The 27202-nt window shown below is 37.4% G+C and overlaps 1 protein-coding gene across 3 annotated transcripts in view; it reads right to left on the bottom strand.

The window, feature by feature from the left end:
* ARHGAP15 (Rho GTPase activating protein 15) overlaps positions 1-27202 on the bottom strand; it is a 450542-nt gene that overhangs the window by 120023 nt on the left and 303317 nt on the right. For all 3 annotated transcript variants that reach the window (XM_038422842.2, XM_043505082.1, XM_043505081.1), the window contains one exon: positions 21552-21629. In XM_038422842.2, coding sequence (XP_038278770.1) covers positions 21552-21629 — 78 coding nt within the window. The remainder of the gene's footprint in view (positions 1-21551; positions 21630-27202) is intronic.

Here is a 27202-nt window from a genome sequence, read left to right as displayed (position 1 = left end):
TTTTTACACTCTCCTTCTAATGGAAAACATTACAATAAGAAAAGAAAGACTTTGGGGGTAGTTTTCAAGGAGCTGCTTTTGTCCCCTTTAGATTATAGATACTTTTCAAAAAGGATTACATAGAAACATTTATCTCCACGTCTTCTAGCTTCTCTGAGACTAAACTGCATACATTAAAAAAGGGGTGTGAAAAGGTTTCCATATTATTTTCTGTTGCTGTTGTGTGCATAGACTTCATTGTTAGCATCAGCGACAACAGAATTTCTGCATTGCCTCAATCCTGCTACCAAATATTTCATTCGTATTACAAAATCAGCTCAGTGACTATGTAAAGTGAAAGAATGTGTTTATTGCAATCTATTAAATACAAAGAAAATAAGGAATAAGAATAAGTATGTCAGCTTTGAAACTATTTGTGTTCTAATTATTCACTCTTAAAGTACAAGTTTAGTATTGCTAATAATCCAGATTTCATTTGCTTTAAATGTTAAGGTCATTGAAAAAAGATAAAGTGAAGGGAATGTCATTTTAAAAAGTGGAACCTAATGGAAGTGAAATCTGCGTATCCAGTTAATTTGGGATTTATTATCCCTGTAACTAGACTTGCAACTGTTCTGAAATCATGTTGACTGAAGACTTGAGAGCAGAATGAGTGGATGGCTACCCCCACCCCCATTCTTAAAAGAAACCCTGTGCCTGCTGCTTCCAATTTAGTGCAATCATGCCTCTTACTGGCCAACACAAGATGCAGCATTAACTGACACATGCAAATGAGTATTCATGGAGACTCTGAAATGTACAATAAAGAATAAAGACATGCATTCTCTGTATAATTGTTTTCTTTTATAAAACTGAATCCAAAAGGGAGTGCATTTCACCCAAAATCTATAGACTTCTATGGTTACAATCTGCTGTTGAAGCCAGATATTAAAAATGAAGTGTGGATAAATGGATAGAAATGAAATGTGGATAAATGGAGGACTCCAGTTTCCAGTGCTGTCAGTCTTTCACTGGCACTATATCTGCTTAAAGAGAAATGATCCAATACACTTTTGTTTCTTTCTTTCTCATTTTCTTTTCCAAATGGCACTTTTAAACACACAAGGAGGTTATAAAGCTGTTCATCTTATTTTCTCTGTTTTATACAAAGACTGACCAAAGCTCTTTGATGTCAGAAGGACGGATACATCAAATGACATAGCAGTGCAAGCTTCACTATGCACCCATTGCCCAAAGTCTCTGAAATCTGTTTGGAGAGATCCCTTTTAGAGGTGAAAGAGGGTAGTACAGGTTCCATTGCCTATTTAGTCATCGGCACTTCTGCTGAAATTGCCATCAAGGATACCATCTGGTGCAACCTGTGATGACAATCATGCTGGGTGCTAATATGCACATCTGTCCATGAGGGCTGCATCTAACAACTCTTTTCACATTGGCCAATGAACAGCCATGAACTTTCAACTATTTTCAGTCACTACCACCTTTGGGCTTGATTCACTCCCTAGATTGTGCTTGCAGCATCTGGGATGCAATCTCGCCATGGTTAGAAGCCTGTCTGGAAGACATCTGCAGCAACAGTTTTGAGCTGAAGAGTTCAGAACTGGCTGGTGTAGACCACAAAATGGGCAAAACTCAATCTCCTGGATTATATTTTAACCAGCAACCCAGAACGGAAAGGCCAGTATTTGTTTGTTAATCAGCTGAACCAGTGTTTCTCAATTACTGTGACACAACTCTTTATCACAATGGGGATGGGGGGGGTGTCTTAAGGTGTTGAAAATTTTATTACAACAAAAGCAAAGAAAATCTTATTCCCCCATTTCTCGCATACCTATATCTTCAAGGTCAAGTATTCTTGCTCAACCTTTTGAAACACACACAAGTAAATTATATGGTTTATCATTGTCATCAATGATACATTTTTTACTCTTGCTTTTACAGTAAATATATGGGAGTTTTGAAAATTTTTGATTCTGCATAAGGATTTGCCAATCTGAAAAGATTTTAAGGAACACTGACCTAAACCATCATATTTGCTAAATCCTAAAGTTAGAATAGAATGTGTGCATGGCCAGTTCTCCATGACTGAGCCTGAGTTTGGGCCTGCACAACGCTACTTGAAAAACCTGAAGAGGTGGAAGAGGATGATCTCATGGCTAAGGCAAAGGATTGGGACCCAGGAGATTTGGGTTCTAGTCCTGACTCTCCTGCAGACTTCCCATGTGATCCTTGGAAAGACTCTTAATCACTCTACCTGTAAAATGGGGATATTACTACTTCCATACCTCATAGCAGTGTTAGCATAAATCTATTAATGGATGTGAATGCTCAGATGATAAGGATGCTATGGTGATGAGCTTCACAGAAATGACTACAAATTAATAATAACAATAATTATTAAATAGACAATAAATAATACATAGAAATATATAGAAAAGAATGAATACAAAAATCCTTCGGGTGTTTACCTTAGGAGTGAATTAAGATAAACCAAATTAAGTCCACTCTAATTGTGAATGAGAGCTTCCACACAGGTTTAACTAATCCTCTTTAAATTCACACCTTTAGTTAAATTGGATTAACTTTCCTGAATGTTCCCAGGTAGAGCAGCCCTAACTTTCTGTGGGAACTTGACAAATCAATTAACTTCCGTATACCTCAATTTCCTTATCTGTAAAATAAAGAGAATTGTGAGGATCTGCCTTTACAAACTGAGATCTATGGATAATAAGTGCATTGCACATACTAACTATTATTTGTTAATATTATCAGCATTGAGTTGAGGGGTCTACAACACCATATATGTGGAGGCCTTCCCTTGCTCCTGTTAGCACTGGCCTGACTATCATTAGCATCGGTCAGATTAGTGTGGAGAAAGCTATGTGGGTTAAGGAGATTCCATTTCCCTTACACTCAGATAACATGGGAGCAGGATTTGGCCCATTAAAATAAACAAAGAAAAGCCTCCTCACAAAGATTTCTCATGTGATGTAGCAGCTGTGTCCAGCAAATCATCTTATTTCTAGCACAAGAAGAGTTTTGGAATTGTTAGATAACCACAGGATAATATTAGTGCATGTGTTTGTGTGTGTGTGGTTATTATACTCAGCCACAACTGTAGTGTTCACAACTTGTGGTGGAGACCCTTGCCATTAATAGGAATTAACCACCACTTTATATACTTTGATTCAACCATCACTAAAAAGATATTTAGTGGATGCATTTAGCTACATCCTATCATGCTTTATATACTGCTCAATATTCAAATGAGTTAATTGAACCAGATTACATTCTATATCTTGCATTTATACAAAAATTACAAAAGATGTTTTATAAAATATCAACTTGCATATTTGTATGCTGAATTTTCAATATTTTTTACCAAAAATATGTAACAGAAAATGTACAGTGGAGATCATTTGGAAAAATTTATTATTAATGCATGGTTTTCTCTACTGCTGGAAAAGGAAGAATTTTGTTGTGCATGTTATAAAATGTTAAATATTAGCATTATTTAAAGTTAATAGGATGCCAAAGAAAATGACTAATAATACATTATACAATTAGATGCCTTTCATATTAGTGCATCCATTAACAAAATAAAATACGTTCAAACAGAGGAGTTCTGATTTGCAATTTTTAGCAAGGATTGCCCATGTGTAAAAGCTGAATTATTTATTCATTTTTTGAACTACTGGATGCATCAGTTTGCAATTATTTGCATTATGTTTGAATGCTTTGTCATGTGTCTTTGATTAAAAAAATAAAAATACAAATCTCCTTTTATAAAGGCATTTTCATTTACACAAATGCTTTAAACTTGCAAAGACCAAAAGTATTCCTTCCCCCCACCCCTAAATTAAGTGAATCATCTGTTATATCAAGACTGGCTAGAAATACCGAAGACCTCAATATTCTTCTGCCAGCTACTACAGATGTCTGCTTGTTATCACTGTTTAACTTAGGCCTCTCAATACAGAGCTCCCTATCTCTATTTTTACCTTCTAACTGTATTCTTTTTCCTGTGCATAACCAATTCCATCTTGTTCCCAGCATATAGATCTCAAGTCAGGCATCATGTAGCTTTTGCCTATAGTTATTTTCATGCCATAACATGCTTTGTTTTTGCACCCAGAGTCCTACCCATTTTAATGTCAGTTATTCTGACTTCTCCGCTGATGTCAGCATTGTCCTTGAATAACACATTTTGAAAGCATCTAACATTTGCTTTATGAAGGACCCCGTTTCAGCACTACACAAACTAGACTTTGACCTCACATATTGTCCTTTTCCATTCCCATGTTGCACACTATCTCCAGAAAAGTTTGTATAATCTATAAAAGACACTATCACCAGCACCTATACATCTCTTCATTTCATTCTCACATCCACTGTCTCTCCAGCCCTGATATCTCATTAATTCAGCCATTCTCAAATCTTTACTGTATTATAAGCACACAATATTGGGCTTTGGAAAGGTGTTCTGAAGTCTCCCATTTTTAAAAACTAATTACTGTGGAAAAATATAACTCACTGGTGGCAAGTAAAAATACAACAAACAGTAGTGAAGTTTGCTTTTTTTCCAGGCATCCTATAATTTCATAACGTCAACATGGCAACTAAACATCCCCTTAGCCTGAGCCCTGCAAGCCTAAGTCAGCTGGCATGGGCGAGCCGCAGGTGTCTAATTGCAGTGACATACCCCGAAAGTCCAACCTATTACACCTTAGCTCTGTGTTACAGTAAACAGAGAAAGAGCAACATAACAACAATATAGCTCTTACTGGGGAAACTTTATACCCTGAAAAATACTACATATTACAAGCTATAAACAAAAGACCGAATTATGAGCTTGGTTATGTGCTCACAACTACCAATGATTTCAGCAGGAGTAGGGCATGTGCATCTGAGGGATGACTATATCTCAAAATACGTGTGTCATGCACATATTAAACATAAATTAGTTATATCAGTTTCTTCGAAGTAGTCATCCCAAATCTGAATGAGAAAAAAATGTATGCTCTGCAATGCCTAAGTGCAATGACCTACAGTAAGATTAAATCTTATTCACATGGGTTTTATACTGGGCTTAAGTAAAAAGAACAGATTTTCTCCACAGCTGAGCTCTGTTCAGTGCCCCAGAGTGTGGGGATAGGGAGCATCTGGGAGCCATTTATGCATCCCTGTTTCTGAGGCCTAACTTACTCTGACCTTGGCATGAATTAGAGCAGTTTAAGGGCTGCTCTTACTTATGCCTGCTGTAGATCTGTACGGCACAGCATAGCTCTGCCCTGAATCGACACACCACCCCCTGTCCCAGATATGTCCACTTTGTCAGTATGGATTGCAGCTGATGAAAGATCCAGCTCCCCAGATTTACACTCACCCAGTGGGGGGGGATATCAATGGTCAGAAGGGTGAGAATCTGGCTCCTTTGCACTGCCTGAGGGCTAGAAAAGGGCTGGAGATCATAGAATCATAGAAGATTAGGGTTGGAAGAGACCTCAGAAGGTCATCTTGTCCAACCCCCTCATCTAGTCCAACCCTCAAATGCTGGCCAAAAGCTTTCATTTTAACAGTAAGTAAGGTACTAGCAGTTTAAACAGGTAATCTATATACCTGTACTGAAATTCACTCTTATGTATAACATTTTGCCTCATTCTGTGGGAAATCCTTAGCTGGGGAGATATGGAAGATTTTTGGTCTTTCTGTGCCATCCAACCATAGCAAAGATGCTCAAACATGAAAGAGAATCTTCAGTTGAATATATTTTAATAGTTCCAAAATGTTATATGCAATTACGTTGCTATATAAATAAATTAGAAGAATAACAGGAGAAGATATATTAAGTGCAGGTTCACACACTTATGGGCTGATTTTCAGTGAATCAGAACATCCACAATCTCACTGAAATCACTGGCCACATTCAAGGTTTTGAGTCAGACTCACTTTTTATATCAGAGTTAGGAAACGGTCCCTTTGACCTCAAGATGTCTAGACACAGTCTTATGGTGACTTTCACTGATAACAGATATAACATTAGAGATTACATAGTGCTGAAATTCAGGATGTCGCAGCTGTGCACTCACTTCCAAGAATCAGGTACCAAGCATAACTTCAAACTTTAAGAGTATTTATAAGTTTTTTTCTTTGTTTAGAGCAGCACAGTCAAGAAGAAAAATTACAGAATAGTAATATCCTTTTAGTGGTATTCCTAAGGAGAAGATTTTGGGGTTGGAATGGAGGAGGGGGAGAAGAAAATACATATAGGGAAGAGTATTTCAGGGAAACAGTAATGATGTGAACATTTAAATGGGCCCTTTAAATGTCCACAGAATACTTTAAGGGAACACACTTCTCAGAAATGGGGCAATTAGCTAATGAGATAAATTAATTCAGGTCACAAGGAATAAGAAGTGATTTTACTGAAAACAGTAATTTACAATATGAAAATATAAAAAATTGCATGAGTGATTTGAAAATTTCTTAAAAAGGGCAATTCCTTTTCAGCATGAAGATTTTCCTAAGGCACATTGAATCTGTGAAGTAAAAATTCTTGGAAAAGAGCACACCCCTCTGGTGATGTTAAAACCTTTCGAGGAGAACTCCTCTTTATAAAGCTCTTTATATCATATATTTATGGGGAAGTAAATTATCATTACAATGGGCCTATGATAATTTACATCAGTGGATAATCTGCCCCATAGAAATTAAGGCTGGAAGCTATGTCAGAGGTCTTCAAGTCCACACCTTCCTTTGTTGCTTTTCTGAGTATTATCTAGCCCCTTTTCAACCATTTCCACTGAAGGTGTCTCTGGGACAGCTCATGGCAGTTGCATCATTGTCCAATTTATCTTACTGTTATTTCTAAAATCTTTAGCATCAAACTAGTTCTTCTTGTAATATAGCTGTGACCAGCTGTGACTAAATCAATACTCCCACTCTGTATACATAATATACAGAACAATCATATTCCCGCATCACACTAATACTTTCTGAGACCATAACAATAAAGTATTTTTTAATCTTTCTTCTTTTAGTACTTTCAAACTCTTTACACATATATTAGTATTCTTTGTAGTCTTGCTGTTTTGTTTTATTTTGTTTTGACAGTGAAATTCCCAAAATTGTCAACAGTACTCCAGGTCAGGCCCTACTGACACTTTGAATATTGTTACCTGTCACTACTATTACATGAAGTACCTCTACAGTGGAATATACTACAAAAAATCAACACTTGTCATCTATGGTAGCGACAATTACATGGCATTTGTGTGGTTTTGCCCATTCTATGTATAAAGAATACCACAAACACCATGAAAAAGTCAAATTCAACAGTGTGGTAAATGTTGATTTCTTTTTCTAATACCACCCAGCACAATATCACATAATGTACACCCATAAATAATATTGTTTTTTTCTGTTGCAGGCTCATATTGCAAGCTCCTAGTTGTTTGCCACTATTACATCTTAATCACAGAATTATAGACATTAGCTACAGGGGGAAAAAATCTATTTGGTCATATTGAGCATCATCCTACAAGACACTGAATGTCACCATCTCTTATTTGGGGCTCTACAACTCACAAAACAGGGCCCTTAAACTATACTGTACAGAACATTTCCCACACTTTGTACAATCCACTTATAAATGTCTCTAGTACATTTTCATTTGCTTCATTTAACCTTGATTTTCACTGTGCCATTCTAAATAATTTATCTTGATCTTTTGTTTTGGATCCATTTTCTTCAATATTAACATTTTCTGTACTGTTGCTATCAGAGAAGCACAATTCATGAAAGAAGAAATGATCCCCAAGGACTTACAGCATCCCAATATGTGGCTACCTCCCACAATTTTGTAAAGTCTTCAAAAGCAGGGTCCTTTCAAACTGAACTTTTTGAAGTGCTAGTACACAAAACACCTATTATGATGTAAATAGTTATGTGAAGTAGAGAGGAAATAAAAGGCATGTCTTATGGGAATGGCCCAACAATGCATGCCATAAAATTCATGGTATGAATGCGGCTGCTCACGCTGACCTATCTTATTACCTCTTCTTCCTCATTTTATTGACTTATTCACTGAGTGGGTTAAAAAGGAAACTGTATGACAACACATTTTGTAGCATAAAATATTAGTTCTAAGATTGAAGACTGGAAAGCCATGTACGCCAATACTTCTAAGTCCTTGGTCCTTACGCACCAAGAACAAGGTTAGCTGAGTGAGAAAAACAATTACTATTATAGCAGTTATTTTTTAAAATTTCAAACGAGCAAACAATAAAAATACAAAAATGGGGTGCAGTGAAAGATAAACAGACTATTTTCCTCATCAGGTCTGGAAATCTGGTTTCCATTTCCAAAATGGATATGTTGGTGGTATTGTACCTATTTCTTCTTCCTTCCCAAAAGAAGAGAGTAACGTGCATATCCTTTACTTAAACGGCCCACTTCCAAATGAAAATGAAAGGTCTGAACCTTAGGATAGGTCATTTAAACACCCTTCCCCTTTTCCTTTCAGAAAGAGAAAAAGAAAGCTCCTCCTACTGGAGCATTTAAAGGCTTAATCAATAACATATGCACACCAAGGGCATTAAGACATCACTTCTGTGCAGTTGAAGTTAATGGTCAATTTGTCCTTTCCATTGTATTCCTCTGTTCTCAGGATTTTATAACTTGGCAAAAATAGAAGAATGATGTTCTTGGCTGCAACTTGGCATATGCAGGTCTTAACCCAAGAACAAATTGTTTTATAATTATTCCTGGGAATTACTTCAGTCTGTTTTATTTTTCTTTTCTTGCCTGAGCAATGTGAAAGAAAAGGATAACTATTTTTTGATGCTTTCAAGACATTTTGGTTCTTCATCTAGCAAAAAAATCAAGCAGAGCCTGATGTTTCAAAAGTGAACTTTAGCACACATACAATGGCTTCATACCTCTTGACTTCCAGAAGGACTATTTATGTGAGTAAATGCTCATCAAAGCAAGTAAGAGATTCACAATTAGGCCCATATTCAGTAATGCAGGTTGGCTCAGGAGTTCGTCTGAAAAGAAGTTATTTGTGCATGTTTTTGAGTTCTAAATTTAGAATCCAGGTTTAGAGTTTGTTAAAAAGGAGAAAGGTGTAATCAACTACTTCATAAAAGCTGTCTTAAAATGCACAAATTGGATAAAAGGAGGAATCTAACCTGTTTCACTATACTTGCATGAGCTGAAACTTACTGGCCACACTGCCTGCCATATATGTTTCTAAAATAGAAGGAAAACACATAACAAAAGAAGAAAACTATCTGGAAGAGGATTTTCCCTTCTCCACTTTTGCATTTTTAAACATTCTTACCACACTGTTAAAACACTGCAGACATTTGGATCCCATTGGACCTTTAAGTTTGTAGCTGCTATCTGGAAGTTGGCAGCGTGTACTGAAGTCACTCTGCCTCTGCCTACAGAGCCTTTGTTAACTGACAGAGGACTGAAGCTGCTGGCTGCCTTTGAAATGGATATGTTGGGTCAGTGGAAACAGTTGGATGTTTTTGAGCGGAACCTCAGTTTTTCTTATTTAAAAAAAAGCTGTGAAAAGTAGCTTCTTCTTCTTCCTCCTCCTCTTCTTCTTCTAAATGCTTGCTTTAAAAACACCCAACCCATTTGTGTTGACCTGATGAGTCAATTTCAAAGGCAACTTCAATCCTCTGTCAGTTACAAAGGCTCTGCCAACAGAGGCAGAGCTGAATCAATGCAGGCTTCTCTTTTCTTGATAAGAGCAGCTCCAGACATTAGGCTCCAACAGGTTCCTAAAATCTGTACTATTTTAATAGTACAATAAAATGATCAAAAATAGCAGAGAAAATATCTTCAGAACGTTTCCACTTGTTTTCTTCCTCTCACAGGCTTCTTAATAACTGATATGGTAATACAGCTGAGGAGTCCTGATGTTTGAAGGTGTTCTAGATGCTCATATGGTTCAAAACCCTCACTTGCCAATTAGATTCTTGCTCTTGTCCAAACCATTGTAGAACAATAAATATAAACACAAATGAAAAACAATAAGCTTCAAGCTGTCTGAATTCCAAGATTGGCATTATTGTATAACATGGAAAAGAAAAGGATAGTGAGGTTTTTATTGGTCATTCAAACTGCAGCAAAATATAAATAGGAGCCAGATATTCATAAAAGCCCATATGTGAATAAAAGTTCAGTGATTTTACTAATAATGCCACTAGTGAGTTACCTTTAGAAAGGGAATATTGCACCTATAAAGTCAATATACTAGGTATGTTGGAATCCGTAAAAATTCCAATTACTGCTTCAGAATTTATTGTGCACATATGGAAAATAATACTTGTAAAAGAGAAAGGGGTTTGTGCCTGGTGCTGTCAATACTGTGAAGGATGGGGTGATTATAAAGCAAATTAACAATACTTTTAAATGTGCATTCACTTATCTTTCCAATTAAATCCTTGTTAAACAACTGCACAGACAGTAATGGTGCTTCTGCAAAGCACTGATCAAGACAGTTTTATTGTAATTTTTACTCTGTAACAATTAATCAAGTAGGCATTTTCTTTATTATTAAATTATTTTGTTAATAAATATTCACAATTGGCTAACATATTTGTAGTTTAAATTTTTTATTTTTTTTATTCTGGAACCTATATTTGAGTATTTTCTTGTAGCAGGCTCACAAGAGAAGTATTTTAATTTTTTTACCAAAATAATATTTGTTAACTTGAGATGATAGTTTTAATAATAAATGTACCTTTTCTAATCTAGCTCACTTTAATAATTCGAATATCTTTGGCATTTCTCTTATGCATACCACAAACATGCTGTTTTCTGCAGCAATATTTAAACTCCATAAAAAGTTATATTTCTTTTTCTTCTTTAAATAGTATATAAGAACTAAAAACACAGTAACTGATATTTGGATGGTAAATTGTGTTTTACAGTTAACACAAGGTATTCCAATAGAAATAATGATGTCCAAAGTTCACCTGAACTGCAAATTGCAAGCATTTTGCAAACAAAGGATTGAATATAAAGAAAATTAGGAGCTGCCTTGTTTGCTGTTTGAACAAGTAAAGACGGAAATTTGTATTTCTATGGTTAGTTTCCCTGAACATACATGCAATTGCATAGGATTATAGTGCTTTCTTGAGGTATTATGAACCCTTTATAGCTGTATTTTTTAATGTAAGTGCTTATGAAAACTGCTTCTTTGACAGTCCCAGAAACTGAATTCCTCTCTAGCCACAAAATAGGTACAGCATAGGAAGTGTAGCAGAGTAAAGCTGTTAGCACACCAATGTATATTAACCCTATATTGGGAAGAATAATTCAGTCTCCAAGATAATATATTCATTCCCTGCACACTACAGAAAAATGGGCATGGAAACAAGGGTGCCAATGACTTTCAACTGTAGTGATGCTTTCTGTGAGGTGGACACTTATATGCCATAACTAGACTGGGATCAGCACACATTTCACATAGATTAGCATTCTGTTGAAAGCATAGGTCTCTTTTTCATAGGGTTGACAGTGAAATTAAAGAATATTCTGAATCATGTCAGCAATTTCAGCTGGTTGGACTGGATTCTAACAGCTATGAGTTCATAAATTTGTTTATGTTGCTCTTATCTGCACATAGTCATCACCTACAGTATGACTTATTCCAGTTTATTTTTTCCCAGAAAACCAACGTAAAGATCATCAAAACATGTAGTACCTTTGTTGGCTGGATCCTTCAGAATGATCGTAATGTCACCAGTATACTGCCAGTTAGTGTTTCTGTTTACTACAGTCCACTGGGCTATCTCACAGGGTCTAGATGCTTCCAGATTTTAACTGCCAGAGATTCAACTGGCAACATGAAAAGTAGCGGGAAGAATGGACATCCCTGATGAGTTCCTCATGATAAAGGTTGAAACCATTAGAACAGCAACCAATTGTCTAGGCCACAGTTCTCATATTACTGTTAACTTACTCTCCAGAAGCCCCATTCTTAAAACATTTCTAAAATAAGAAAAATTATGGCTATCTTTATGTCACCAATAGTCTTTGCAACTTCTAGCTCCTTGAATCAATGATGCTGAAAAATGATGACTCGGAAAGTTTCCAAAGTACTAAAAGATGTTATAGTCTGGCCTGTTTATGATCAAGTGATCTTTTCAGCTTTTAATGGGAAAAATACATCATTGGTAAAAGATAATCTTGTCACACGAAAGCAAAAAAAGATGCAATATCAATAGCCTTCCATACAAAAAAGAAAACCCCATGCAATGGGCTGAACAAATAAAGTAGTTTCTTCTGTTGTTGGCAAAAACAAACAGCTTTAGGAATTACTTAACTTTAAGGAACAATAATAAAAGAAAAATAAATTCAGTGAATAAAAATATTAATGGACTGGATGTGGAAGGTTTGTATTTATAAAAAAATGCATTCATAGAATTTGAAAATCCTCTTTTGATTTTCCCCCTTTCTTCCTGTTCCTTATTTAATGATTAAATAGTCAATTGTCATCTTGCTTGCTTTTTCTACCTTCCCCACCCACTCTATTTTTTCTTTCATCCAGTTTTTGATACTGAAATGTTAACAGTACAAAGACAGGGACCAGACTTTGTGCTTTGCTCTTGAGTTAATTCTATTTAAAACACTTGAAGTACCGTAGGCAGCCTGGAATTTTTCCTATGATAATGAACTTGCACTGGTAAGTACAGATTCCATCTATTATAAAACCAGAGAATCCTAATATTTAATACAGATGAACAATACAGATTTTTTTTGGGTGGGAGTAAGGGGGGAGGGGAATGCCAAAATCAACTGGGCATCAAGAAATAAACCCCCAAGCATTTTGCATATATAAGGCTGAACACATGTTCAACTTTTGAAATTTAAATGGCCCTTGGTGGCAGTGTTGATTAGTACTTATAGTTGAATAAATTTTTTACAAAAACAAAATACTTACAGAAGAGAAATGAAATAAACAAAATAAAAAGTCATTTAAAATACTATTTGTCTAGTTTAGACTAAGTAAAAAAATAAATGAAGACAGAGGGATTAACAAAAAGCAAACATAAAACAAAAAGTAAAACAACTCTGTCAAGTATACTACTGAATATCACCCTATTCTAGCACTTTCACGATTTGTAAATGAGCAGGTGATGAGGAGATATGAATCAATCCCTGAAACATGTAGGCAAAGTGTGCCCATTCCCCCTCCTCATCCTGTGTCAGTATCAGGGTGTGATTTTGATTGATTGGCAGGGGTTGAACACCTTTAATAGCCTTTGTTACCTCAGGGGTGGGGCTGGCTATGCTCCACTCCAGCACGTGACATGTAAATCACACTCCCATCACATGTAGGAAAGTGTGCACAGGAGGTGGAACTAAGTCACTTCTGGGGAAGCAACTGTTTTTTTTGCGGGAGGCTGGGGAAGCTGATTAGCTACCGCAGTGCTCATTCTGTGGGGTGAGTTTTCATCTCTGCACTGTCCACAGTCAGCTTGTGATGAGTGCACTCACCATTCCCCCTTTATTTGTTCCGAGTTGCCTGTTGGGGTCCCGGGTATATTGTGAGCCTAGTCTTTCTGGAGTGGGGGAAGGGACTTACCTATTAGACTAGACTGGCCAATGTCTGGTGGGTTTTTTACCTTCCACATAACTGTCTAGAGGTTGGGCTCATTAGTCAGGAGTAAGTTAGCAGGATGCTAAAATTAAAAAAAAAATAGTGTCGTGCTGTGTGGATAGTGTCCAATGCAGGGAGTCTAGCATAGTCTAGCTTTTGGGGTAAACCCAAATACATTACCCCAGGAGGCCACTGGCAGCAACCCAGTGTAGTGTCACGTGGCAACTGACTTAAGTCTCATACAGACTAATGCACTGCTGCCTGCCTCTTCATCCCCTGCACCAGAGAAGGGTTCTTGTCACTTAAATTAATAAAGTTGCAGCCTGCACCTTGAAGGCATTTCCTTATGGCTGAATCATTTCCTAGGTGTCCGAACCAAAAATACTGATTCTTTAAAGAATGAAATCATAGACTCTTTGAGCTCATGGCACACACTATTAAGAGAGCTAGCAGGGTTTGAAACCCTTGCTAGAGGGCTGTGGAAAAGATTCCCTGACACATTCCTATGCGTGCACCTGCGTGAGGACTAACATGGTCTGGCCTAAACAGGTCTATGGCTGAGACTTCCAAAGCTGTTCCAATGGGAACTGGGCATCCAAGTCCTTTAGGCAGCTTTGAAAATCTCAATCTGTACCACTAGGATGATGCAACTGAATCAACAAAGTCTTTTAAATGCAACAAATAGATGAAAAGTAAAACATGTCAGTAATCGAGAGATACCATTTTTCTTTGAATTTCCTTTGACCACTTAATAGAAAGTTAGGTTTCCTGAGTATGGCCACGGTAGACAATGTCAAAATGGCCCTAATGTACTATTAGTTTCACCTTTGAGTATTCAAATTTGACAGGTTTCAGAGTAGCAGCCGTGTTAGTCTGTATTCGCAAAAAGAAAAGGAGTACTTGTGGCACCTTAGAGACTAACAAATTTATTTGAGCATAAGCTTTCGTGAGCTACAGCTCACTTCATCGGATGCATTTGGTGGAAAAAACAGAGGAGAGATTTATATGCACACACACAGAGAACATGAAACAATGGGTTTATCATACACACTGTAAGGAGAGTGATCACTTAAGATAAGCCATCACCAGCAGCAGGGGGGGGAAAGGAGGAAAACCTTTCATGGTGACAAGCAAGGTAGGCTAATTCCAGCAGTTAACAAGAATATCAGAGGTTTCAGAGTAGCAGCCGTGTTAGTCTGTATTCGCAAAAAGAAAAGGAGTACTTGTGGCACCTTAGAGACTAACAAATTTATTAGAGCATAAGCTTTCGTGAGCTACAGCTTACTTCATCAAATGCATCCGATGAAGTGAGCTGTAGCTCACGAAAGCTTATGCTCTAATAAATTTGTTAGTCTCTAAGGTGCCACAAGTACTCCTTTTCTTTTTAAGAATATCAGAGGAACAGTGGGGGGTGGGATGGGGGGGAGAAATACCATGGGGAAATAGTTTTACTTTGTGTAATGACTCATCCATTCCCAGTCTCTATTCAAGCCTAAGTTAATTGTATCCAGTTTGCAAATTAATTCCAATTCAGCAGTCTCTCGTTGGAGTCTGTTTTTGAAGCTTTTTTGTTGAAGTATAGCCACTCTTAGGTCTGTGATCGAGTGACCAGAGAGATTGAAGTGTTCTCCAACTGGTTTTTGAATGTTATAATTCTTGACGTCTGATTTGTGTCCATTCATTCTTTTACGTAGAGACTGTCCAGTTTGGCCAATGTACATGGCAGAGGGGCATTGCTGGCACATGATGGCATATATCACATTGGTAGATGCGCAGGTGAACGAGCCTCTGATAGTGTGGCTGATGTGATTAGGCCCTATGATGGTATCCCCTGAATAGATATGTGGACAGAGTTGGCAACGGGCTTTGTTGCAAGGATAGGTTCCTGGGTTAGTGGTTCTGTTGTGTGGTGTGTGGTTGCTGGTGAGTATTTGCTTCAGATTGGGGGGCTGTCTGTAAGCAAGGACTGGTCTGTCTCCCAAGATCTGTGAGAGTTATGGCTCGTCCTTCAGGATAGGTTGTAGATCCTTGATGATGCGTTGGAGAGGTTTTAGTTGGGGGCTGAAAGTGATGGCTAGTGGCGTTCTGTTGTTTTCTTTGTTGGACCTGTCCTGTAGTAGGTGACTTCTGGGTACTCTTCTGGCTCTGTCAATCTGTTTCTTCACTTCAGCAGGTGGGTATTGTAGTTGTAGGAATGCATGATAGAGATCTTGTAGGTGTTTGTCTCTGTCTGAGGGGTTGGAGCAAATGCGGTTATATCGTAGCGCTTGGCTGTAGACAATGGATCGAGTGGTATGATCTGGATGAAAGCTAGAGGCATGTAGGTAGGAATAGCGGTCAGTAGGTTTCCGATATAGGGTGGTGTTTATGTGACCATCGCTTATTAGCACCGTAGTGTCCAGGAAGTGGATCTCTTGTGTGGACTGGTCCAGGCTGAGGTTGATGGTGGGATGGAAATTGTTGAAATCATGGTGGAATACCTCAAGAGCTTCTTTTCCATGGGTCCAGATGATACCATCATAGTGCCTAATCACATCAGCCACACTATCAGAGGCTCGTTCACCTGCGCATCTACCAATGTGATATATGCCATCATGTGCCAGCAATGCCCCTCTGCCATGTACATTGGCCAAACTGGACAGTCTCTACGTAAAAGAATGAATGGACACAAATCAGACGTCAAGAATTATAACATTCAAAAACCAGTTGGAGAACACTTCAATCTCTCTGGTCACTCGATCACAGACCTAAGAGTGGCTATACTTCAACAAAAAAGCTTCAAAAACAGACTCCAACGAGAGACTGCTGAATTGGAATTAATTTGCAAACTGGATACAATTAACTTAGGCTTGAATAGAGACTGGGAATGGATGAGTCATTACACAAAGTAAAACTATTTCCCCATGGTATTTCTCCCTCCCACCCCACCCCCCACTGTTCCTCTGATATTCTTGTTAACTGCTGGAATTAGTCTACCTTGCTTGTCACCATGAAAGGTTTTACTCCTTTCCCCCCCTGCTGCTGGTGATGGCTTATCTTAAGTGATCACTCTCCTTACAGTGTGTATGATAAACCCATTGTTTCATGTTCTCTGTGTGTGTATATAAATCTCTCCTCTGTTTTTTCCACCAAATGCATCCGATGAAGTGAGCTGTAGCTCACGAAAGCTTATGCTCTAATAAATTTGTTAGTCTCTAAGGTGCCACAAGTACTCCTTTTCAAATTTGACAGTGGCATAAACCAGAGGAAAGGCCTCCTGGTATTTCTATGCTACCAAAACAAGCTAAGTACTTTAGCTTTCTGACCAGCTTCACTCCATCAAACCTTCTTCTTTAGATGGAAACTTGAGCAGTAATGTAGCTTTGAGTAAGCTAATGTTTGGATGGACAGATCTAATATTGTTATGGAAGAGTTATTTTCCCATTCTTCTGATAGTGTTGAGCAAAGATTTTAGGAAGTGAATAAAGATAGGGAATGCTCTAATTCCTGTTACTGGTTCTGCCCCTCTGTTTCCCAGGAGAAATATGTTACACAACCAAACTATTATGATCTTAAAACTATTGGCCTGATAATCCAATTACTGATATTTACATAAGTGTAAAATAGTTGTAAATCGGGGGAGAATCAGGAAGTGTGTCTCTGGAGAAATAGAAGGGATGACATCAGTATTAACCTACATTCAACACAGAATTCATACTTCAAGCTGATCCATTTTATTTCCAGTCCTTCAATATATCTTTGTGTGTTCTTCTTTCTGCCATCTTGCTGCCTGGCAGTGATATACAGCCACTACATGAAGGATCTAGTTTTGCTTCACACTGCGAGGTCACAAGTTAACTCTGATTACAATCTGCAAGAGTTTGTACCTTTTCAAATGAACAACAAAGCTCAGACTGAGCCACTGAGTTTTACTTGGCTTCCAAAACAAAGTCAAGGTCTATATCCTCAGTTATGAGGCTTTCACTACACATTTTTGCTCCCATTTTTTTTTGCTGCCTCTCACATTACTTTAACACTCCCTTCCAGCCAGACTTTCACTGTGACTCTTGCCATTCCCATCTTTGTGCGCTCTTGCATGTGGACTACTATGCTTGGCATCCCTCCCTTGTTGGGCAAACATCCTTCCTTCCTGCATTTGAATGACTTCTGTAAAATTCCACAAAGTCACCCTACATTGCTTATGTCTACACATTCCAGATATTCACACACTGGGTTCTGATGGATTTTATGCCCAGTTGCCAGTCATACGGCCACTACTTATAGCTTGGAAAAGTGCAAAACAAATTCAAGGCAGATAAAATACCTGAAAACTGACACTATGTCTTTAGAAAATTTAAGATAATAAATGCTGCAAGTCCAGCCAGTCTTGAGTGCTTTAATACAGAAACTATCGATTGTTTTCATAAATTTAAAACATCCAGACACTTGCCAATAGGCACCAAAATAATTTCTAAATAAACAACAAAGAAACAATAAAGATTTTTGTCTTGGGATGCTATAGACCACATTTTCAAACTAGCAAATTTTGCATGGGCAGCCTTTGAAATAGAGAAAAGCCTCAATCTGCATATGCAACTTAGATAATTGTGCATCTAATTACTTGATTTGCATGTGCAAGAGTGCCCACCAAAAATAAAAAATAAAAAAAATTACAATTTAGACCCGTGATTGGAAAGAAAAAAAGAGGCTCTTTATCTCTCATAGTAGTTTATGCTAGAAGAAAGACCAGGGAATGAAAAGCTGAAACTACTCCAGAAATGGGAGAAATTTGAACTGTTCTCTGACTAGAGCTTGCACCATAAAATATGCAATTTGAAAACTCTGTTTGTGTGTACACACACACACATATGCACACACACACACACATACAACTCTCTGCTGTAGCTTGGTTTTGGATGAATTTGGCAGTTCAGTTTTTCATAAAGATACGGGGCTAAATTCATCCCTGATGAAATTCACTTTCAAAGTGGTGACATTTTCACTTAGATTTGATTAAAAATTCACAGAAATGTTTTTAGATTGAATTGAATGGAGTTATATCAGGGATGAATATGGTCCTTATAGTTTTCAAAAATAATGTCATGCAGTTGTATTCACAATCATAAAGAATTTCTAATATATCCTTTAGAAACAAATATGCCATGCTACATAGCCTTGAAATTATTACAATCCATGATGAATGACAGAAGAGTGAACATGTACCAAAATTTGGGATGGGGGAAACTGAAATATATTAATAATACCAAGCACTTATATGAGAGCATTTATAGCATTTTACGTGTTCAAAGTTAAGTGCAAACATGAAATAACATAAGGAAAAACTTTCTACCCTTCATTTATAGGAGTCAAATCCAACCTGTGGCTCTGAATAGTTCGAGAAAAAACACCATCTTTTCTATTGTGTCTCAAAATACTTGAAAATACAATAATAAAGTAAAACTTCCTATTACTACCTTAAGTTAAAAATAACAATAGAAACTTTTTAAAAGCATTGAACACTAAGCTGAACTGTGGGCAATTTCCTATTATGACAAAATATCTTTACTATTGTGAAAGCTCTTGGGTCCACTCCTACAAAGTGCAGAGTGCCCACACCGTTCACTGGGTAAAATCCTGACCCTATCAGAATCGGTGGGAGTTTTGCCATTGATGTCTATAAAGCCAAGACTCCAGTGGCACTGCAAGGCACTCAGAACCTCACAGGATAAGGCTCAACTATACTCTTAGGGGCTGAGGGCAGATATAGAGGAGCTCAGTCCTGCAGGCTGATAAGCTATGCTAAAAAAAAGTGTGGAAATCCAAAATGCTAGAGTTCAGTGCTCAGCATGGCCAGCCCTAGACCAAAAGGTCCCCAAGGTGAGGAGTGTCTTCAGCACCCGTCCATTTGTTAAACCTTTGAATGCCTTATTTTTATTGCATTTGTAGTCCACTTAATGATTTGCATGCATGATTATCCCCGTCATATAAGACTAACTGGTTACCCTCCCCACCACCACCTTTATATACCCGCGAGGGTATGTCTGACAACATTCTAGGAGGTTTGAGGAAAATGTAGTTCTCAGAAAGTCTGGAAGGTTCCACGAGATTCTAAAAAGGTCCAGACAACTCTAGGAGGTTAGTGAAAAATGAATCCACATATGGAATACCTGAAGCCTTTTACTTCAAACACTCTATTTTCTGTTTTGTCGCTAACAAAAACAGCACCCCTAGCCCAGTACCCCTCTAAGCCCAGCACCCCAGGCCGTTGCCTGGGTCACCTGCCCCCAAATCTGGCCCTGATGCTCAGGATCTGAGCAGACAGGATTCTGCACAGTGTGGAGAAACATATACAATGCTCAGCAATGTGAGGAAAATTCTATTCCAGCAATATACCGAGCACTGGAGAGCAGGGGAAAAGTAGGCATGATGAGTCCAAAATAAGATTTAGCCTGGTTATAGCTGCTTGAATGCAATCCAGCAGCCTCAAAATGCATGTGTGCAGGCCATTTTTATGATTTTCAGTAGGAGTTACTGTGAACCAGGAGACATAGCTTAGCTCAATAACACAGAAATGTGTCTTGAATATTCTTTGACAACAATATCTCAGACACCTGCTCATTTGCCCAATGAAGATGTGGGGGCACAGTGTTCTTCATGAACTGTTAGCCAGCAGCATTCACTCCCCTCAATGTATTTTGCCATATTGGATTGTTAGCAGCAAAGGGAGTGCTCAGCACTCCGAGCTGTTAACTTACAACCCTCTCCTACAACTCTGTAGGACGGAACCACTTTTTGCAAGGTCAAAAAGAAGGATTCCAAGTCTACTTGTTGTTTAGCTCCCCAAACTAGAGTTCCAGGAAGCCATCTCTTCAGCACAACTCTGCCGAGCGTGAACATCATCTGATTCCCTAAAAACATGTTGCTGTGCTAACAATAGTCTTTAGGCAATTTTGTTCAAGAAAAACAATCAAAAGAAGGAAGAGTTATAGCAGCTTCGAATTTGGAATTAGTTAATTTACTAATACACCTCTTTTGGAATCATTAATGTATTTTAATGTATAAGATTTTACTTCATACTTTCCATACACTGCCTAGAGACTCGTTGTCAACAATGTTTATCAATTCCTTTATATAATGGTGATGCTGTATGCTTAACCCTTGCTGAGAACAGTAAAATGTTCAACACTGTGAGTGGCTTTGGCATGTATTTGTTCATTAGCTGCCTATACTGGCTTTCACACCTGTAACATATTATCTGTTGATGGATGCAGGATTGGTTTGGGTAATATTTGTGAAATACCAATACAATTCTAAAATAAAATTTAATTTGAATATTGACTGTATTTCTGGTTCTCATTTGCTCATTTTACTGTTCATCATCCCTCATTTTGTAAGGTGAAATTTTGATCCCATTGAAGTCAATAGCAAATCCCCCATTGACATCAACGGAACGAGAATTTATCCCCAGTTCTTATGTTTCTGTTTTTCTTCTTTTCAGCACCTGTATTTTATGTATTCTTCTAATCTTTCTTTGTTTCATGATTTTTTTTATTCTTGCACCACTTCTAACTTTTGTTTCACATTCAATATTCAGTTTACTTTCACTCTTCCTTTTTTATCCCTTTGCTTACTCTCTTTCTCTGATTTCCATGTTTGCCTCATTCTTGTCATTTTGTTTAATTTTTTCTGTCATTTTCTCTTTCATTCTCCTTCTCATCTCCCTTCTCCCTACTACTTTTCCCTTTTTTTCCTGTGCTTTATTTATCTTTCCTGTTTCCTAACCCTACCTACTTCTTTGGTTGTTTGTTGTATCTCTCCACCTTTTCTATCATTCCACAAAATGTGACTCATCATTCTGTGCCACTATTGTATAGAAGATCCTGAAATAGTGTCATCTGAGGCAGTTATGTACTAAACAAAATATTACCAGGGTGAAGGAATCACTTACCCTGATTGACAACAAATCTTAACTTCTGTATTGTTGCCAGATTGCCGCTAACTCTGTAGATTCCATCGACATCCAGACCTAAAAAAGAAAAACATATTTCATATTGGCTCATGTGCGTACTTTATTCAAGATGACAGTCAAGAAAACATAAATGTCCTAACAAATATGGGGAAGAATAGTACGGTGAACTACTAGATAATAAATCACCTGAGAAAGACCAGAATTATATGATGCCTCCTGCCTGATTAAAACAACACAGAAAAACAAAATTGTACGTTAACTCAATTGAACTCAAAATACTTTACTATAATGTTGTAGTAATTCTCTCACAGGTGTACAGTAAAGGTTGAGATATTTCAATTAGCTTGGAAAAGAGTAGTGTATTAATGTACAAGTATTAACTTGTGTGTTCATGTACAAATACCCTCCACAAGATGTAAAATCAAATTTGCATAAGTGCATATTAACTACTTATACTAGCTGGGCTAACAGAACTTTGCAGGTAGAGACACAGATTTTTTGAGTTAAAGGTTGTGAATTGCATTTCTGGTATTGCATATATTCAGTGAGATGATTGCCATGTAACCATGACATGTAAGACTATGTATCGTTTCAGAGTAGCAACTGTGTTAGTCTGTATCCGCAAAAAGAATAGGAGTACTTGTGGCACCCTAGAGACTAACAAATTTATTAGAGCATAAGCTTTCATGGACAATAGTCCACTTCATAGGATGCATAGAATGGAACATATAGTAAGAAGATATATATATATATATATATATATATACATACAGAGAAGGTGGAAGTTGCCATACAAACTGTAAGAGGCTAATTAATTAAGATGAGCTATTATCAGCAGGAGAAAAAAACTTTTGTAGTGATAATCAAGATGGCCCATTTAGACAGTTGACAAGAAGATGTGAGGATACTTAACATGGGGAAATAGATTCAATATGTGTAATGACCCAGCCACTCCCAGTGTCTATTCAAATCCAAGTTAATGGTATCTAGTTTGCATTTTAATTCAAGCTCAGCAGTTTCTCATCGGAGTCTGTTTCTGAAGCATTTCTGATGCAAAATTGCCACTCTTAAGTCTTTTACTGAGTGGCCAGAGAGGTTGAAGTATTCTCCTACCGGTTTTTGAATGTTATGATTCCTGATGTCAGATTTGTGTCCATTTATTCTTTTGCATAGAGACTGTCTGGTTTGGCCAATGTACGTGGCAGAGGGACATTGCTGGCACATGATGGCATATATCACATTGGTAGATGTGCAGGTGAATGAGCCCCTGATGGCGTGACTAATGTGATTAGGTCCAATGATGGTGTCACCATAACCTCAGCTGTGCTGAACACAATGCCATCAACAGCCTCAGGAACAACTCTGACATCATAATCAAAAAGGCTGACAAAGGAGGTGCTGTCTTCATCATTAATAAGTTGGAATATGAACAAGAGGCTGCTAGGCAGCTCTCTAACTGCACATTCTACGGCCATTATCCTCTGATCCCACTGAGGATTACCAAAAGAAACTACACCATCTGCTCAAGAAATTCCCTGAAAAAGCATAGGAACAGATCTGTGCAGACACATGCCTAGAACCCCAAACAGGGGTATTCTATTTGCTACCCAAGATCCATAAACCTGGAAATCCTGGCTGCCCCATCATCTCAGGCATTGGCACCCTAATAGCAGGATTGCCTGGCTATGTGGACTCTCTCCTCAGGCCCTATGCTACAGGCACTCTCAGCTATCTTCAAGACACCACTGACTTCCTGAGGAAACTACAATACATTGGCGATCTTCCAGAAAACACCATCCTGGCCCCTATGAATGTAGAAGCCCTCTACACCAACATTGCACACAAAGATGGACTACAAGCTATCAGGAACAGTATCCCCGATAATGTCACGGCAAACCTGGTGGCTGACCTTTGTGACTTAGTCCTCACCCACAACTATTTCACATTTGAGGTCAATATACACCTTCAGGTCAGCGGCGCTGCTATGGGTATCCACATGGCCCCACAGCTTCAAAAACAGACTCCAACGAGAAACTGCTGAGCTTGAATTAATATGCAAACTAGATACCATTAACTTGGGTTTGAATAGAGACTGGGAGTGGCTAGGTCATTACACATATTGAATCTATTTCCCCATGTTAAGTATCCTCACACCTTCTTGTCAACTGTCTAAATGGGCCATCTTGATTATCACTACAAAAGTTTTTTCTCCTGCTGATAATAGATCATCTTAATTAATTAGCCTCTTACAGTTTGTATGGCAACTTCCACCTTCTCTGTATGTGTATATATATATATATATATATATATATATATCTTCTTACTATATGTTCCATTCTATGCATCCCATGAAATGGGCTGTAGCCCATGAAAGCTTATTCTCTAATAAATTTGTTAGTCTCTAAGACTATGAGAGCTGTGCACGTTATTTACAAAGCATTTTACTATGGCACTGTTTTGTACCAAGTTGATTGAGTTTGATGATTTAATGCCCTGGAGGTTTTATTGCAAATAATGAAGAGTGTTTTCAAGGACCCCTGGGGAGTCCCATTTTTCCCTTAAATCTGATCAGGTATCATCTTTTGGAGGAAACTATCTCCTACAGTAGGGTCTGCTGATATACCCTTTTAAAATTGAAAACTTTAAATTTTAAAACTTAAAATTGGAAACTGCCAATCTCATAAGAACAGAGGAAGAAATCTGCATGCTCCAAAATTTAAAATACTAAACGGTATAGTGCCACTTGAAATGTGCACATTAGCATGTGCTACAGCCCAAGACAGGCTCAGCATTCCTCCTATGTAGTAAACTAAATTCTGCTTTTAATGCTACCTATTGAAAGTAAAAAAAGAAAGAAAACAGCTCATATTACAACACCAAACAGTTCTATAACTTATATACTACATTGCAGGACCAAGCAAAATTCAGATGCGATTTGAAATTTTAAAATAACATGTCAACAAGATGCAGAGGAGGGATTATGGGGAATCCTACTGCTGGCAAATGGGAGAATGGGTACACTCCAGATGATATGAGTGTATTTTAGGGCTGGGCCCTTGAAATTGAGATTTTGTGGAGAAATGTCCCCACAGAAGTCACTAGCAAAACTCCCATTGGCTTCAAAGGGGGCAGAATTTCACCCTTGAGATTGCAAATGGATAACTGGTCATTGGACCTCAGTCCCATTCAAAAAGACTTGTCTATTCAGGTAACAAATGGGTAAGGGAGAATGGTGGAAAGGAAGAAGTGCTCGGCTGATGCCTTCTGTGTGTTGAGGAAATTGGGTAATAGTGTTGGTAAGAATCTTCAACTGATTTTTCTCAAACTTCCAAAAGATTTGACTATAGTTTGTTTAAAAAGGCAGAAAAAGTTTTCAGAGGTTGGCAGCAGTACTCATCCTATCATTTAATATTTGACATCATAAACATTAGCACAGCAACAAACTGCATATAAATATTAAATATTACTAACCATATATTACTATAATATTAATAATAACCATACATGCATACTAACTCCAAAGGTAAAATAACATTACCTTTAACATCCTTCATATTTTTCAACCCTTGCCCACATGTAAACTCACACATTGCAGACATTCTGAACCCATCTCTGTCTCCAAAGTTCCTTATACATTGATACACAAATTCAATGTATTTTTAGCAGCTTGAGAACTGAAGTATAACAGGCATATTGTGACAGAGATTTCCTAAGCAAAACAAGATCTATCTGAAGCTGTTCTAGTTATATCAGTCTCATATAATTTAATGTTTATTATTTCTGAAAGGTGCTTTGGGATGCTTTATATCCAGGTTACCATACTGATTTAATAATTGAAGGTTACTGTCATGCTTCCTATTCAGTAAGGGGAATAACCTTTGGTAACTTAACTGAGTTGAGTTGCTTACAGATTTGTTTGTTTGTTTTAAATATTGCTGCAGACACATCTTGCTTCAGTTTATCTTGAACAATTTATTTGAAAAAGAAATAATAATTCCATAATATATATAGATTATATATGTCTTTTATCAGTCCATTTCATTGTCTACCCTTCACCAGTGGGAGCTCTGCAATCTAATACTGAAAATGATGGTTCATGTCAGGAAGATCTCCTTTGGTTATAGAGGGCTAAAGAGAAAGTTTATTAAGAGAAATAAAAAAGAATTCAGTAATCAAGAACACTTGGAAAATATCCATGTACAGGATACATAACATACGAACAAATGGAAGTTACTAAAATGCTTAAGTAATGCAGCTCTATCTTAAAACTCAACAATCCCACTCTCTTCTTGGAAGTGGGGGAGTAAGACAAACAGAGTAGTTCCCAGTTTAAGAATGTGGATCTCTTGTGGTCATAGATGAGAATTGCATAACACTAAATTGTGAGTTGATCTAAACCAGAATGTAAAGGAAAAAAACAAAGAAACGTTAACTTCCATTTGAATCTAGCATGACTCAGTTCTCAAGCCTTCTGGACATGGAATAAGAGCATGTGAAAGCCACATATAGAGGTCTGTATGTGATAATAATCTCTCACATTAGTAGCACCGATTTGGAAGAGCTTAGCCCCCTTGGTATCATGCTATTTAAATGATCTGAACCAAGTAAAAATGACAACCTCTGTAGTAAACTGGAGGACATTACATCTTGCAAAATGATCTGGAACATATAAGTAAATTATTATTGTTATAAATTTACTTGGGTCCAGAATGGAGGCCTGATTAGCATTTCATTTGGACACACAATATGGCAGACAGAGAAAAACCTGAAAATATTACACCAATTATAGTGTTCACATGCCATTAACTTTCTGCTCCAAGAACTTTGAAACTTAAGCTAAACGAAACCAATGTAAATTGGTAGATTTGGACACCCTTTTCGTTACCACATTATCCTAGCTGGAAACTACTTATTTTGGAAATCCAATTAGACCAAGTGAATTTTTTTTTTTAAAAAAAGAGAAGGTTCTTATGTTCTGATTCTGTGAAGAAGTTTTCAAAGAAAGTAATTTTTAAGGGCACCTTTATCAAGAATAAAAACATCACTGCTCTGCTGTCAGCGTTTCTTCACGGCAGGCTATAAATACTTAGGGAACAAGATGAAACAAAAGTATTTTCAAAGTGTCCTATCTGGTGCTGGCATTAAAGTATAGTGGTAAAGAACAATTCAGAAAAAAATATTCATTGTATTAAAGTCAGACTATTTGTCCACCATGCGCTGACCTTCTTGTGTTTCAAAATGGTTTTTATCATTGAGAAAAATAACTGGTCTTATCCCCAGAGGGTAACAAGTATTTTTTAAAGAAGCTTAGAATAGGATGCAAAAAAGAAAAGGAGTACTTGTGGCACCTTAAAGACTAAAACAAATTTATTTGAGCATCAGCTTTCGTGAGCTACAGCTCATTTGCACACAATTAGGAATTATCAGACCAAATGGTGGTCAAAACTCAGTGGAAACAATGCAGCTGTCCCAAGCTATTCCCACCATAAATCTTATAAGCTTTCCAGAAAAAAAATTGGATAAGGACTGACTCCAGAATTTAGCTACCAGAATATAGACAGAGTATAATAATGCTCTTGTTAAAAGCAATCATATGTTATAGATTAGGATACACTGGTATTAGTAATGGG

The sequence above is a fragment of the Dermochelys coriacea genome, chromosome 11 (genome assembly GCF_009764565.3).
Source record: "Dermochelys coriacea isolate rDerCor1 chromosome 11, rDerCor1.pri.v4, whole genome shotgun sequence".
NCBI classification, from domain to species: Eukaryota; Metazoa; Chordata; order Testudines; family Dermochelyidae; genus Dermochelys; species Dermochelys coriacea.
The sequence above is the reverse complement of the archived record's forward strand: the minus strand, read 5'-3'. Positions and strand labels throughout refer to the sequence as shown.